The 15,827-nt window shown below is 39.3% G+C and overlaps 1 protein-coding gene across 2 annotated transcripts in view; it reads right to left on the reverse strand.

Annotated features, from left to right (window-relative positions):
• The window catches only part of LOC131246305 (probable pre-mRNA-splicing factor ATP-dependent RNA helicase DEAH4), a 120,544-nt gene that overhangs the window by 74,042 nt on the left and 30,675 nt on the right, over window positions 1-15,827 (reverse strand). For both annotated transcript variants that reach the window (XM_058246276.1, XM_058246277.1), the window contains exons 4-7: window positions 10,406-10,623; window positions 5,670-5,722; window positions 5,426-5,542; window positions 3,172-3,263 (exon numbers count right to left, since the gene is read on the reverse strand). In XM_058246276.1, the coding sequence (XP_058102259.1) occupies window positions 3,172-3,263; window positions 5,426-5,542; window positions 5,670-5,722; window positions 10,406-10,623 (480 nt within the window). The remainder of the gene's footprint in view (window positions 1-3,171; window positions 3,264-5,425; window positions 5,543-5,669; window positions 5,723-10,405; window positions 10,624-15,827) is intronic.

A 15,827-nucleotide genomic window follows, 5' to 3' on the forward strand; every position in this document is an offset into this window, starting at 1 on the left:
TTGAAGAGAAATATCTATCACAAGGCAATTGCATCATTCTTATGAAAGTTGCATTATCAAACATGCTGATGTATTTCATGTCCTTGCTCAATGCCCAAAAAGTGTGATTTGAAAAAATTCGAAGAGACTTATTACGGAGGGGAATGGAGGAGAAAAGGAAGATTCATTTGGTAGGGTGGAACACAATGTGCTCACCATAGGATAGGAAAGATATGGGAATTAAGGACCTCGTCACGATGATTGAGCACTTCTGGAAATGTGGTTGTGGAGATTTAAAGTCAAAGACGGGCATTTCTAGAAGCCCGTTTAATCCAAATATGGTATGTCACAGGGCAGATGGTGTGACCCCAACTCTTTCTTATACAAATCATCATGCACATGGAAGGTGATAATGGGGGTTCGGTGTTCGAAGTATCAATATCTCTACAAGTTTCACTGGCCAGGGATATAGAAACAATATCGATATCACCGATAATATCATTGATAACTGAAAATGAGGGGAAACATGGAAAAAACAGTGGAAATTTCAGTGAAACTTCAGGAGATGTTAAATGTACATATTTGTATATTTAGAATTATTTTTTTTTTTTTTTAAAAAAAAAGAAGAGCAAAATGAATGCATGCATAACAAGTTTCCATTTAATGGGGCCTTAAAAGCATGTGTTGTTGTAAGAAATTGGTCCAACCATCCCATTCGGCCTATTTAACCATCCAAACATCCATCGATGTTGCAAAATATCAACAATACATGATATTTCACCAAGAAATCATCAACAATTGGAAAGGAAACAAAAGATTGTCGTCTCAATATAACACATGCTGTGATATCAATAATATCAAGATATTATCAATATTATCAATGACAAATTGAACATTACATACAACCATGTGCCCATGAAAAAAATTTGAAATAATTTTTTTTGTAATAAACAAAATTTTGATGATATCAAAACGTTGACAATATTATTGGAATATCGTCGATACACTTATGATACAAGCATTACCTAGAATTTACATAGTCAAAAATATTGACAATACATTGGCAATTTTAATGCATTGGCAATACAAGTGACACCTATAATTTACATAGTTGAAAATATTGGCGATTGCATTAGCGATATTGATACATTGGCAATACTTAGCGATACATTGTTAATACCTGGAATTTCCGATACTACAAGCGTTATTGGTATTGCTACCAATGTTATCGGTATTGCTGAGTTGGAGATAAAGATAATATCGGAGATATTTCGATAATATCAGAGATAATTCGAACACTGTGGGGGTTATCTAAAGAGATTATGGAAGGAATCACTTATGTGGTGAGCGACAGCTCTCAAATTAGATTTTTGGAGGATGTATGGATTGGCAAATCTCTTCTACAGCAGCATTTTCCAACCTCACAAAGCATTTACCAAAATAAAGAGAATTTCATAGCTAACGTTTTCGGTGGTGTGAGGAATGAGATCATATCGTCCCTTATTTTCTGCAGAAATATCAACAAAGAAACATCCGATTTCATAAGGCTCCAAGATGGAATACACAACACTGCCCCTATGCCCAGGAGAGGCAGATGTTTGGTGGTGGAAAGAGGACAGCTCAGGCACCTTTACAATAAAGTCTATCTTATGCTCGAGCACGAGAGAAGGTCAAGCCAGACTGCACCATTGGCCCATGTGTGGTGCTTTCCAAGGCTGCCCAAAGCAATTGGCTGTGGCTTGTTGTAGATGATAATATCCTAACAATAGACAACTTTAGGAAAGGAAACAAAGTCATCATAAATGGCTGCCCCTTTGCCTAAAACATGCAGAGTCAATGAATCACATTTTCATCCATTGAGATGTTGCATTCCTTCTATGGGAATTCTGCCAGCCATGTTCAATGTCAAATGGGTCACGAGAGGATCAACTGAAGCTTTATCCGTGCTTGGAAAGAGGATCCTTCACAAAAAGGAGAAAAGCATTATTGGGGTTGTCTCTTATCTTATCCAGCCTTTCAAGCCTTTTGAAAAGAACGCAACAACAGAATCATCAAAAACAAGATGGAAAGCACAAATGTTATCTTCCACAGGGGAAAAAGGATAGTATTCTTCTGGGCCTCAGGGGTTCAGGGGTGTAATATGGAGGAAATTTGGGTGTCATGGAGGATGCAACACTGGATGCATCGCAGGCTTGAGGTCTGATTCCTCATCATCCTTTTTTTCCTTCTGTTTTGTATCTTACTTTTTGCTATGGATTCTTAATATAAAAAAATTATTGCCATTAAAAGATGAAGGAAAAAAAAAAAAGTCAAAGCACTTTGTACAGAAAGTTCACTTCATGCAACTGCAAGAGGGCAAGATTCTCCAAGGATTATCAGAAAAAAAAATATATATATATATATATAAATTAAAAATTAAAAATGAACTCTGCTAAAAATTAATACTTTTTTACAAAGGAATACCACTGTCATCACAACGAACTTCTACAAAGTCAGAGCTTGATAACAGTATCAAAATAGCTGGTGAATACAAATTTCTTGATAAGAATTCGTTATATTGATTCTTGACAACAATTTTCTGTCAATGTTTGGCATTAAAGTTTTTTCTTGTCCATTTTCCCGGCAAATATGTCCCAGATGTAGTTGGACATGCAGATATCATCATCATCATTTAAGCCATTTCCCAACTAATTAGGGTCGACTACATTATCCTATTTTGCCATTCCACTATCAGGGACCATATACTCAACTATACCATAGGTCGTCAAGTCTTTTCTTACGACCTCCACCCACATCCTTTTGGGCTTCTCCTTGCCCTTTTAGTGCCTTGGACTTGAACCAACTCACTCCTAACCCTTGCAGTTCTTGGTCCCCATTGCACATGGCCAAAATAATGTCTACTTTCCCTCATCTCATTATTCATTGGCTCTACTCCTAGTCTCCTAAATTCCCGTGAAAACATTCATTTATAATTCTATCCTTCCTCATCTTGCCACTCATCCATCTCAACTTCCTCATTTCAGCATCTCAACATGTAGATAAAACAAGGAAATAACTTTCACAACAGCAGATAGTTAAAAAGAAAAAAGAAATGATAACAGATGAACAAACAAAGTGAAGTTAACAATATATACATATATCTCTAAAAGACAAACAGTTTGCATTCGGAAATTGAAAATGAAGTTTCCTTACACAACACCATCAACAGTCAAAGAAGTTTCAGCAATATTTGTGGCAACAATAAACCGCCTACAATTTGAAGGAGCTGGACTGAATACACGTACCTGTTAGGCAGGACAAAACATGAGGCATCAACCATAAAAAATCCACCAACCAGAATATTGTCTTTGAAGGAGCAAATAGTATGATGAATAAGCTATCAGAACTCAAAAACTGTCAATTCAAAACACAAAGCTACTCAGTAACTAGACCAAGACATATTGACTTTGGTCTGGTTGAACATAGATGAAATCAAAAAATATGAGGAAAAATTCACAGAATGCAAAGAAACTGAAAATCTTATCCAATTGATGTGACAACGTATGATGATGATAATGCAATATAATCTTATTACAGTTGTGACAATAATGGATGGTTTTTAGCAGTGACATCAATTGTTGGTATAAGCCTATGTGGGTAGTGCAATGCGTTTAACAATGGATACTTTATGACATCACTGTGTGTGCGAGGCGAGTGCAATTTTCAATTATGCTCGATCTATTGTTGAGTCAGTGATTTGGACAGTTAGATTGTTGTACAACAATGACACGTGTGAAATTTCATGAGCACATTTATCAACTCACGAATCTTGATGATGACGTGCATCAACTATCACACTCCACTAGATCGCCAGAGTCCCCTTCCCTTATCACAACAAAAACCTCCAAGGACACATGCATAGGCATACTGGGGCATGCTTACCACTGAAATAGGGGAAACGACATATATGCATGAGATCCATCCTATCTATAAGGTTTGTTGCCCAGGTTTGGCCCTGATCCCAAATATCAGACCAATCATAAAATCAAGTGGGCCAAACAATAGCGAACAGTGTAAAATCATGCCTAAAACCTCTAAATTCACATGGCAGGGCCTGCTTTATTTTTGGAATTGCCTCATTTTGGGGACATCTCTTCATCCTGGTAGGACGCCTCAGATGAATGGATTGGACAGCAACGGTGGGCCACACACAACTACTAATAACAAGCATTCCCAACCAACTGCTCTCCTATGTTATGGCCCACTTGAGGTTTGGATCAACCTAATTTTTGGGCTCCAGAGTGAATATAAGCAGTGAACCTAATGAACAATATGGATTTCATGCAGGTCCCTTCCCCCTACATGGCTAAATGGGTCACACTAGCACAGTTATCAAAATAGCTGAATTTCACCTTTTTCTTGGAATCCAGATATTTGGATAATATGTAATAGCATTATAGTACTATTTTCATCTGCTATGAACATAGCTTGTTAGCACAACAAGTTTGTGCAAACAATGGAATGATGCATGCCAGATGGGCCCTAGTGATGGTGGTAGTACCATGTGACTGCACCCAGCACCCTTGTGTGTGTGTGTGTGTGTCTGTGCATGTGGGCAGTTATCATATGGAATCAGCTACAGTGTGAGTTACCATGGACCCGAACCGTGTGGGGCCACCATATTGTGCATGGCATCCACTCTTCCCATCAAATGTGCCCCCTCATCTTCATCATGGAGAACAAAAACCAAGCCAATCTGAAACTTTGGAGGGCCACACCGAAGTAAACAATATAAAATCACACGTAAAACCTCCAAATAAATGTGGACTGGTCCCACCTATGTTTTGGATCGGCCTAACTTTGTGGGTGCCCCTTCATCTTGGTGGGGCACACTTGACGAATGGATTCAATGGTATACACACAATAATGGGCCCCATGAGAAAAACAGAAGGTTTTATTGTGGGCATCCCCCTCCCAATTGTTATTGTAGTGTGGCCCAACTGATTTTTGAATCGGATTAGTTTTTGGACTCAAGGCCAAACAAGGAAGCAAACCTAATGATCGATGTAAATGTCATACACAAATCACAGTGGGCCCCACATGGATCACCACCATGGTAACTATTACCAAGAAGATTTCATACACATGTTCTATGGGAAGTTGCCACATAGCCGAGGTTCTATGGGGCCCACCATGAAGTGCATGTGGAATCAAAACTGTGCATCAAGTGTACCTCATTTTTCCTGTAGATCCCAAAAAACAGCATCATCCAAAACTTTGGTGAGCCACCACCAAACCATAGGGAACAATGTGAAATCAAACCTAAAAACTCTAATTTTACATGGTGGAAGAACCATGTGGGGCCCACAGTGCATGAAGCTTTAATTATGAAAAGTAGAATACACAATCCTAAGAACAGTTTCATCCAGCACTCAAAAGGCCAGAAACAAAAGTGAGCAAATCTTGCCTGCATTTCAGGAGGTAAAGAACCATGAAGCGGAAGGATTAAGGCATCCATACAAGATCCTTCCTCTAGGCTTTGAACTTTCTCCTCCAACTTTGACACCATTTTTTCTATATCATCCTAAAATATATCATGCCCATGAATTTCGTAAGCAAAAATAAAAACTAGACTGTCAATTTTCAATGAAAAAGATCAATAACAAAATGTGGAATTCCTAAAAGTTGCAACTCATGAGCAAATCACCCACCTGTCCTGTCATAAATATCAGGACATCTCCTCGTGGTTCCCTGATGTGTATATCTATTAAGAGAAATTGCATTAGTAAACACAACCTATAAACATATGAATTCCAAAACTCAAAGAGGACCTCATGAACATAACTATGGAAGAGAATTTCTGAATTTCAAATTGGAAACAGTTTGAGGTCCAAAGTACAAAAAATTAAAGGTGATTTGTTTATTCTATGGTCACATTGGAGCCATCTTACGTTGACACAGCATATGGGAGTACAGATTGTAAACAAGTATCATTAAGCATACAAAAGATCGACTCACAGGGCCATTTAGCGGTGGCAGGAAAATAATGCCCCGATATAGACATGCTGCCATGTCATACTTAGCCAAATCAGCCTTCCCTTTGTCCTCTACCTATAAAACCATTAGAGTATTCAACGAAAAGATTTTCTTTTGTTCAGGAAGTCAATGTTTCAATGCTAAATGCCGAAGAGACATCCAACATTATTGTAATGATTCCATCAAGTCAGCATACATCTCTTGTCATGGTATTGTTTTCCTGCTACACCCAAACAGGTCAAAAGCATGGTATTGTTTTCCTGCTACACCCAAACAGGTCAAAAGAATGGTATTGTTTTCCCACTACACCTAAACAGGTCAAAAGCACATAGAAAGCTAAAGATAAGTATTGAGGCAAGCCAAGGGCAATCAACAGCATTAAAAGACTTCCCAATCTTTCAATGCTATAAGGTTTACTTGTTTCATTTGACTATCATGTTAAGGGAAGCTCAAACATTGGGGCTAGGGAGGGGGGGTGGTTGGGTTCTAACAATTTATGGCTGTTCGTTCAATGATACAGTTGCAAGGGCTCCTTCGGGTACCCATTCCGCCACGACTACTGATCCAACCAGTGAGACTAAGGGCCTGAATGGTTTTTGTAAAGTCATTACTAGCTCGGACTCTAGTGTCATTGTTGATTGCTCAACCATAAATGAAGCTGTGGAAGTATGTGTCTGTGTGTGTTTATTATATACCCAGCAGATTACTATAATTTTTCCCTTCAAGTAATATATATATATATATATATAGGTGTTTGTGTTGGTCTTAAGACCAACCATAACACAGCCAGTTGCCCTAGCAGTCGTCTCTCCTCTTCTCCCCTTTTCTCCTTCTCTCCCTCATTCAGATTTCTTTATTTTATATTTCTACTTAGTATCAAAGCGTCCGATCTGGGACCTGACCGCAACTTGCGGTAGTGGGGCCCATTGCTGACGTTGTGTGTACGCACAGATGATGTCAACAGTGTACAGCCATGAAGTCTTTTTGAAGCAGAAGTTTGGGATTTGTTAGATTTGGATTTTAGAGGAATGATGAAGAGTTTTTTGCATAGCTTGGGGTGATTTTTGTGGTGTTTCTGCAAGAAATGAAGAGGGAAAAGTTTATATTTCTTTTCTTCTGTTGTAGTGTTTTTCTAAAGGGTTTTTTAGCAGTTTTTCTCCAAGGGATAGGTTCGATTGATCAAGAGCAATCACCAGAAAAAATATTCATAAAGTTTCGTCAAGGTTTGGGAGTACTATGACACCCTTTGTGAGAGATAGGTGCCGTAATCTCTTATTTTGTGGGTTTTGTTGCTAGATTCTTCTTTCTTCTTCGTGATCTGATGTTGTGGGGTTGCAAATGACTTGTAAAATCATGTGGGTGGTGATTGCAATGTTGATCTTTTCATCACGGTGCTTAGAAGATTCAGCGCACACAAGGTGTTTGATGAAATGCTTTACCCAACTTTGCATGGGGGTTGTTTACAAATGGTGGCTCTTACCTTCACAGTTCATCTTCTCTTCCTTTCTTAGGCATGTTTATGGTGTGTCCCTCCACCATGACTTGTAAAATCATGTGGGTAGTGATTGCAATGTTGATATTTTCGTCACGATGCTTAGAAGATTCAGCACACACAAGGTGTTTGATGAAATGCTTCACCCAACTTTGCATGGGGATTGTTTACAAATGGTGGCTCTTACCTTCACAGTTCATCTTCGCTTCCTTTCTTAGGCATGTTTATGGTGTGAGTGTCCCTCTACCTTGTTGTTTGTTGTGAGTATAGTTGCACGTGATGCACTCTCACCTTGTATTTGTTCTCTCGAATGTTGCATGTGATGCACACTCATATTTGTGAGAGAATGTTATTGGCTCGATTGTTGTCGAGTTTTCTTATGGCCATGTACTTGAAGAGAAAATTTTACGGATGAAGGAAGTGCAAGCTTAAGTCTATATCTTGCCATGATGTATTTGGGGGGAGCAATGTTCCATACTCATTATTACCATATACTTTGTATGTATTCCAAGCCGAGCACAATCAATATACATGCTTCAACTTGAGGGGGAGTGTGGAAGTGTGTGTGTGTGTGTGTGTGTGTGTGTGTGTGTGTGTGTGTATATATACACACACATATATTTCCACAGAAGCAGCGGCGGCGTTTCAATGGAGTTTGGCAGTCAAATGTTGGAAAGGTGCCTTAATGGCCAACATCAAGGTTTGGCTGGAAGCTTTCGGTCTCAAGCCGCTAGGAGAGGACGAGCTACTCCTCAACCTCAAGCCATACGAGAATATCGACCACATCATCCTGGCAGGAGCCCTATTCAACAATGGCCCAGTGACCTCCCTCTATAGACAGGCAAACAACTCCATTTTCGGTTTAGTTGATGCCTAGTTTCCCCTTGGTGGCATTCCTTTAGAGTTGTGGAGCCAGGAGTTTCTGCTAGCCATTGGATCCTGTATTGGCGAAGTTCTATCATTTGATCCTGCAATGGAGAATGGGTGGGACCTCTACACAGCTCACCTCCTCATTAGAAAGAAGAGGCTCTTTTCGCTTCATCCAAGATCCCCAACTCGGTGGAGGAGTACCATCTAAAGATTAAAGTGTGGTCAAAGGTTCCAGGAGAGGAAGATTCTATGGTCAATCCTTCATCGGTAATTGGAGAGGCACCAGCTTGTCTGGTTTCGGTGGTTTGGTGATCATGGGAGACGATGGACCATCATCGCATTGATGCTCCCACAGAGTATCGTTCTTTCCACATGAGGTTGGTGGGGGCCACATGGCCCTTGCTCAATTGATCATACTTCGATCTTCGTTGTTGCCATCCACCCACCTGGCCTCTCCTTTGGTCGCGCAGATAACGCAATGAACGAAAGTAGATGGCAGATCTCCTACTCAAGTGATCTATACACGTGGCGCGATCATCGACCATCCAAATTCTAACAAGATCAGGCCCCTCCCTCCTCTGGCGGCACGTGGTATGGGAAGTACTCTCGATTGGGATTATCTACACTATATGCGAGGCCAACTTGGCTTTGGGTCTAGATGGTGCAGTTGGATCAGGGTCTGCATCTCGTCAACTAAATTCTACCCTGGTTAATGGTTCCCCAAAAGATTTTTTTAATTCTTTTGAAGGCGTGAGGCAGGGTGAGCAGCTTTCCTCTTTTCTCTTTGCCATTGTTGCTGAAGGCCTAAGCAGGATGTTGGGGAAAGGCAAGTCGGCTAATCACTTTAGTGGGTCCGAGATAGATTCGAGCACATCAGTTTCCCACATTCAATTCACGAACGACACGCACCTCTTTCATGATGTTGAGGAGGTTGTCAAAAATCTTCGAAAAATTGTTCCATGCTTGCCTATCTCGTCTTAACTCTTAAGATTAATCTCTCTAATCCATCCCAAAACTCCCCGACAAGTACATCAGCCCAATCCATCAACATTAGGTAGTTTACGTCCTCATCAGATCCACACTTGTAGAAACTAAAACCAAGTGCATTGTAGAAACCCTTTTCCTAACCATTGTACAATTCCTCTTTATTAAAAGGGATATTGTAGGATAGAATTATTAGAGACAGAATGTAGTGCCATGCCTCCACAATATGCACAGTAGAGTGACACATCGATGGGGGTGGTTTAGCTAGCGGTACCGATTGTGGGTGAAAGTGCTTCAAGATATACAAAGATCGGATGTCCTAGCCATTGATCAATGGTCTTTAAAAAGAGTAGAAAACTAAATCATTAATGGTGAACATTGAGTGCAGGAAAATGGAGAAAGATTATAGCATAAAGTTTCTAATAGATGTGATTTGAAACACAGTCCACCCATAATAGCGCTTGTTAGATGGCAAGCCTTAAGTCGAACGTAGAATCTCTTATGGGGGAGAGAGAGAGAGAGAGAGAGAGAGAGGCACTAGGGAATTTCATCATTTTCAATCACAAAGTTAATCACTGCATTCCCTAAATGGACATCATATGTGCCTTTGCAAATACCCAAAATTACAAAAAGGTGACTCGAGGTGGTTCTCCCCTCATCCACAGGCAGGTGGTGACAATACACAATCCCCTTCCCCCATCCACCTCCTCCCATTTTAAGAGATACAATCCATGTAATGCATGGCAAGCCATATATTTGACTACATCCATTAAAAGTTCCTTCTACCATGATTCGGTACATAATAAACAGCCAAGAACAACATGGTGCTTGACAAGACTAACTCACTTGCATACTCTCGCAAAATATCCATGTTAAATAATTTTGATGCATCTTAAAAGACAGTAAGATGGCAGTAAAACAATAGAAATATATAGGTCATTATCCTTTTTCCTATGAGAAAGCAATGCAGAATCAAGAATGACACTGAATTCAGCAACAAGCAAAGAAGCACCACGTCAAAAGGTTCATATATCATCAATTTGGGAATCAAAGTTGTGGCCATACCAAGAGCTGTTTTCAAAGAAGATTCAATATAGCTTTTAGGGCGCTCTCTGCTGTACAATACTTCCACAGGGAATAACTTCCCAGGGACGGTCAGTACAGGACAATTGGAGAAAAATCTTGATACCTTGCCACCATCCAAAGTTGCAGAAGTGATCAGAACCTTTAAACTTGAGGAATCCATCCTAACCAAGCGTTTCATCAGCCCCAACAATATGTCACTGCCAACGGAAAACGTTAGAAATCAGTTTACTTGATATGTTAGCGGCATGGACTGTTAAAATACTGAACAAATATAGAAAGAAACAATACAAGTGTAGAAAGAGAGAGAGAGAAGCATCTAGAAGATTAGCACCTATCCCAAAAATGAAGAAGTCAGATGTTCTTTGCCAGAATTCATGCCCAGGAAACAACAAAAAAAAAAAATGAAAGATGCACTAAAAGTAGTTGAACTCTAAAAAGGAAAACCAACAGAAGTGTTCTAGGACTGGGTGAATGCACCACCCCATAAAACTTGGAACTGCAAGCAGATCAGAAGGAAGAGAAGTATAATAGATTAACAGTAAGACTAATAATCAAACTCACTTCACCAACACACCACAGCTCCACATATAACAGAAATTATCTAATTAGTTTCATGTTCAAATCACAGCAAAGATGCAGTTGTACTAAAATGTGCCCAGCATAGTAGATAGACATGAAATTTAGTCAATTTAATGTGCCCAGCAGAGAGCTCATCCATCTTAACTGTAGTTCTATTATGTAGTCGACGTTAAGGGTGTGTTTGGATACTTGGAATCCAAGGAAAAGAAAGGAAAATATAATAACTAATGATGATTTCCATGGTCACTACTGAAACATATATTCCAATTTTAGAGTTCTTGTTTGGATAGCAAGTGAAAAAATCAGATTCCTCTCACAACAGTCACCTAGTTTATTGTGCCAAGAATGCAAATTATGGAGATATATAACAATTGTTTTGTGGAACCTATCTCTTTCTTTGCTATCCAAACAACAGAAATTTTCATATCAAAGTGTTTAAAAAAATCTCTTTTGTTGCAATTTCGACTCGTTTAGATTATCATATCAACAAGACAATATTTGCACCCAAAAATTCCTTCTGAAAAGTTTTTATTAATCTGAAAACAAACATACATTGCAGGCCATGAGCTGGCACAAGCCCTTAATTACTTTTCATAGGAGAAGAAAACCCTTCATTAAAAGGTAAAAATCAGTGTTCGAAATATCGGTATTGCACATTGTATCGCACCCTTGGGATACAGATATGTATCGGTTATCGCACGGGATATATCGTTTGTATCGCATAGTTTATCGCACTTTTTGGGAAACATGGGGAAACATTAGCAAAATGGTTGAATTTTTTATGAAACTTTGGGGATTATTTAAAAAGACCTCAATACACACTTTTAAATCATGAAATATCAAAAAAGAAGTGCACATAATAAATTTCCTTTGTATAAGGTACTAAGTTATGCGTTATCTAATTAAACTAAGGAAAATATATTTAAATATGATGCATACCATTTATAAATGTATAAAGATATGTATGAAAATGAGTCACATCCAAACATCAATTGGAATTCATTTTAACATGTCATTTTAGGGCATGGGCTGAAAAATAAGGCAGATCTAAATCTGAGGTGGACCACAACACAAAAAATAGTGTTCATTGAATGATTACCATTGAACTATTTTGGGCCTATAATTTTTTTTGGATAAAGCTAATATTTATGTTTTCCCATCCAGGTTTGTCAAACCTCATGGATAGATTGGATGGCAAATAAACATTACGGTGGACCCTTAAAAAGTTTCAATGGTGGACATCATTGCCACCACATTTTCTTGTAGTATGGTACACTTGATCTTTCATCCGTCTCCTTTTTGGGCTCATGCCTTAAAATTACTTATGAAAATGGATGGAGGGTGTGGATTGGCTGGTGTACCATACGAGGTATGGGCATGTGTCGTGCCAAGATGGGACGCGGATTTCCTACTAAATCCTTTCGTAGGAGTGGGGCACACCGCGATGTTTGTGAGAAATCAACTCCATCCATCAATTTTGTGAGATTATTTTAAGACTTGAGGCAAAAATTGAGCAGGATCCAAGACTCAAGTGGGCCGCACTAAAGAAAAAGGTGGGTAGGAAAATTCCTACCGTTGAAACCTTCCTGGGTCGAGAGTGATGTTTACATTCCATCCATACCGTTCATAACGTCATCACTACAGGGATGAATTGAATACTCAAATATTAGATTGATTCAAAACCTGTGGCCCCACGAATATTTCAACTGTGGACCATCAATCCTCATGTTTTCGGCCTACTTGAGTCTTGGATCCGGCTCATTTTTGGCACTATGTCTTAAAATGTGTTCAAAAAACGGATGGACGAAGTGGATTTCTCACAAACATCACGGTGGACCCTACCTAAGTTTTCAGCGCATGAACTTCATGCAAAGCCCAGACGTCCACGAAATCAGATTGCGTACTAAGTCACTCTGCGCTTTTATCGTACTGAGTAAACTCAGTTGGACCCACTGTGAATGTATGTGGTTTATCTACACCGTCCATCCACTTTTACTGCTAATTTTAGGGGTTTATACCAAACTTGAAGTAAATCCAAAGCTCAAGTGGACCATTACACAGGAAATAGTGTGGAATAATGATTTCCACCGTTGAAACCTTCCTAGGGTCCAAAGTAATTTTTATTTGTCATCCAACCTGTTCATAAGATGATAAAGACATGGATGAAGAGAAACCACAAACATCAGCTTGATCCAAAACTTCTTTGGCCTCCAAAAAATTTTCAATGGTAGAGGTTCAATCAAAATGTTTCCTGTGGTGTGGTCCAGTTGAGACTTTAATTTGCTTCATTTTTGAGATCAAGCCATAAAATTATCTTTTAACATGGATTAGCGGAGTGGATAAAATAAAAAAATAACAGTGGACCCCACACAGTTTACTCAGTACGCTAGGGGTACTGAGTTACTCAGTACGCAATCCGCTTCCGTAGTACACGTTGTACAAACAGTTCAAAGGAGATCAGAGTTACATGGCCCCACCAATAATGTATTTATTATATCCACACCGTTCATCCATTTGGAGAGATCATTTTAGATCACGAACCCAAAAATGAGTGACATCCAAACCTCAATTGGACCACACCACAAATAGCAGTGAGGACAATGATTCTCACCATTATAACATTCGTAGGGTCCACCATAACGTTTGTTTTCCATCCAATCTGTTCATGAGGTCACAAAGACCTTGATGAATAGGAAAAACAAATATCATACGATCCAAAACTTTTGCAACCCCAAAAGGGTTTCAATGGTGGACGTTCAATATCCCGCTGCTTTTTTCCAGTGTGGTCCACTTGATCTTTGGATCTGTCTTATTTTTCGGATAAAGCCTTACGAGGAGCTCGCCAAATGGACGAACGGTTTGGATATAATATATACCTCATGATGGGACCCACATAACTTGGTGACGTCAACACGTCGATGACGTGCGATGCACCAGCCCGTCCGCTTCTTCTGCATAAGGGCTTGGGGCCCTTTTTTTTCGAAGCAGAGAGGGTTCCGGCGTCCGGAACCCTAAAATCTCTCCCAAATGCCGATTATTTCAACGATTTCAGCGGATTTCGCGGCCAAATCTCTCCAAATCAGAGGCTTCGATTCAAATGGCCCATTAGACACAGCTTTCGATCAGGCGATCTTCTTTACAGGTACCGAAATCTACCGTTGAAAGTTTTTCTTTTTTCTTTTCTTTTTTTTTTTTCATTTTTTTCGGATAATGATGCTTTCCCAAGTGCGATATCGACGATAATATCGGCCAATATCTGAAGTTTTGGATTTTCGGTATCTTCCGGGGGTTATCGGAGGAGTTTCGTCTCGCTAGGGCCCGATACCGATAATATCGGCCAATATATCGGCCGATAGTATCGATATTTCGAACACTGGTAAAAATCAAGGAAACAAGATTGTTATATGATACGAAATAGCATATGCACATGATGCAAAAAATCGTAATCTATGTCCTTCGTCTTCAAAGTATCTAGATCATCAATCAAGGTGAAGCATCTTGGCGCTTCCTGAGTGTGATAGCCTCAAGCATTCAAGCATCTCATATAGCCATCCGTGCGCTGGGATACTGGTGTAGGTTGTGTATCTTGCATCATGAGAGGCATAGGCTTCTAGCCATGTAGCCTTGTAGTGTGCACTACTCGATCGAACAATTCCATACAACGTTGTCATGGTTGGGACTTAGGGTTGCAGCATTACCATGGGTCTCATATGCCAAATATGATGGAAAGTCTGTGTTGAGCAGCATGCAGGGCGGGAAGTGTGAGGCTGATCAAGGGAAGCACAACCCAATTCGCAAGGGGTGGGACCTGGTCAAGCTAGGGTCACATAATTTCAGGTATAGTTAGCAGAACATGGAGCCTAGTGCGCAATGTTGTCAAATCACACATCCAACCGCATGCAATCAGCATATGTTATTCGCATATGTGATCACATAATTCCATATGCGATCACTTTTTTTTCAAAAAATTAACAAAAGAAAAAAAATGAAAAAAAAAAATCTAAAAAATTAGGGAAAACTTGCCTACTTGCCTAAGTGATTAGATAACTTATACTTATTTCATTGTAGTTCAAGTGTTTCATTTAAGTTATATATTTAATTGCTTATATTATATTTATGTAAATTTTAACAAAATAATCAACAAGCTACTTTAAGAGAGAGAAACATTAACACTATATGCATTGATCCAATTGCCATTGTGGCCATGAGATTTCTTGGCCTTACGTGTTCTATTAGTGGTTGCGAGCACAACTGGAGTACATTCGAGTCAGTAAGTTCTACAATTCACTTTCAGTTCACTAGACATAGTAAACGACATCATTAGCTCAATGCTAATTCACTTTCAATTGAAAATTCCGAATGTTATACAGATCCGCGTGAAGGAAAAAAAAAAAGGTATCGTCTTTAACAAAAGAAGCTCAATGACTTGGTCTTCATCTAGTACAACTAAAAATGCGGGAACAATTCCATGCTAGGCAAAAAAAGCTCGGTTTCTATGATCCTATTTGCCTAAATGATTTAAAGGCAAATAGTGAGTGGCTTGTGGAGATAGAGGATTCAGCCTTTACAAGTGAAGACCTAACATGGGCCCAAGTCGAAAACGCCGCTTTCGGATTGGCACCTAGCAAAGGTTTTTCATCTCAAAGGTAGAGATGAGGAATAAGCAATAACATGAGGCCTAGTAACATTCAAGGCTAAAAATATGAGAATGAGATTTAATATCTACAAGAAGAAGATGATCGACCATTGGATGTGGATGAGCAACTTGTGCTAACCAATAATGAAGAAACAGAAGAAGATGAAGTATACATTGAAGAATGAG

This window comes from Magnolia sinica, chromosome 5, assembly GCF_029962835.1.
Source record: "Magnolia sinica isolate HGM2019 chromosome 5, MsV1, whole genome shotgun sequence".
NCBI lineage: Eukaryota > Viridiplantae > Streptophyta > Magnoliopsida > Magnoliales > Magnoliaceae > Magnolia > Magnolia sinica.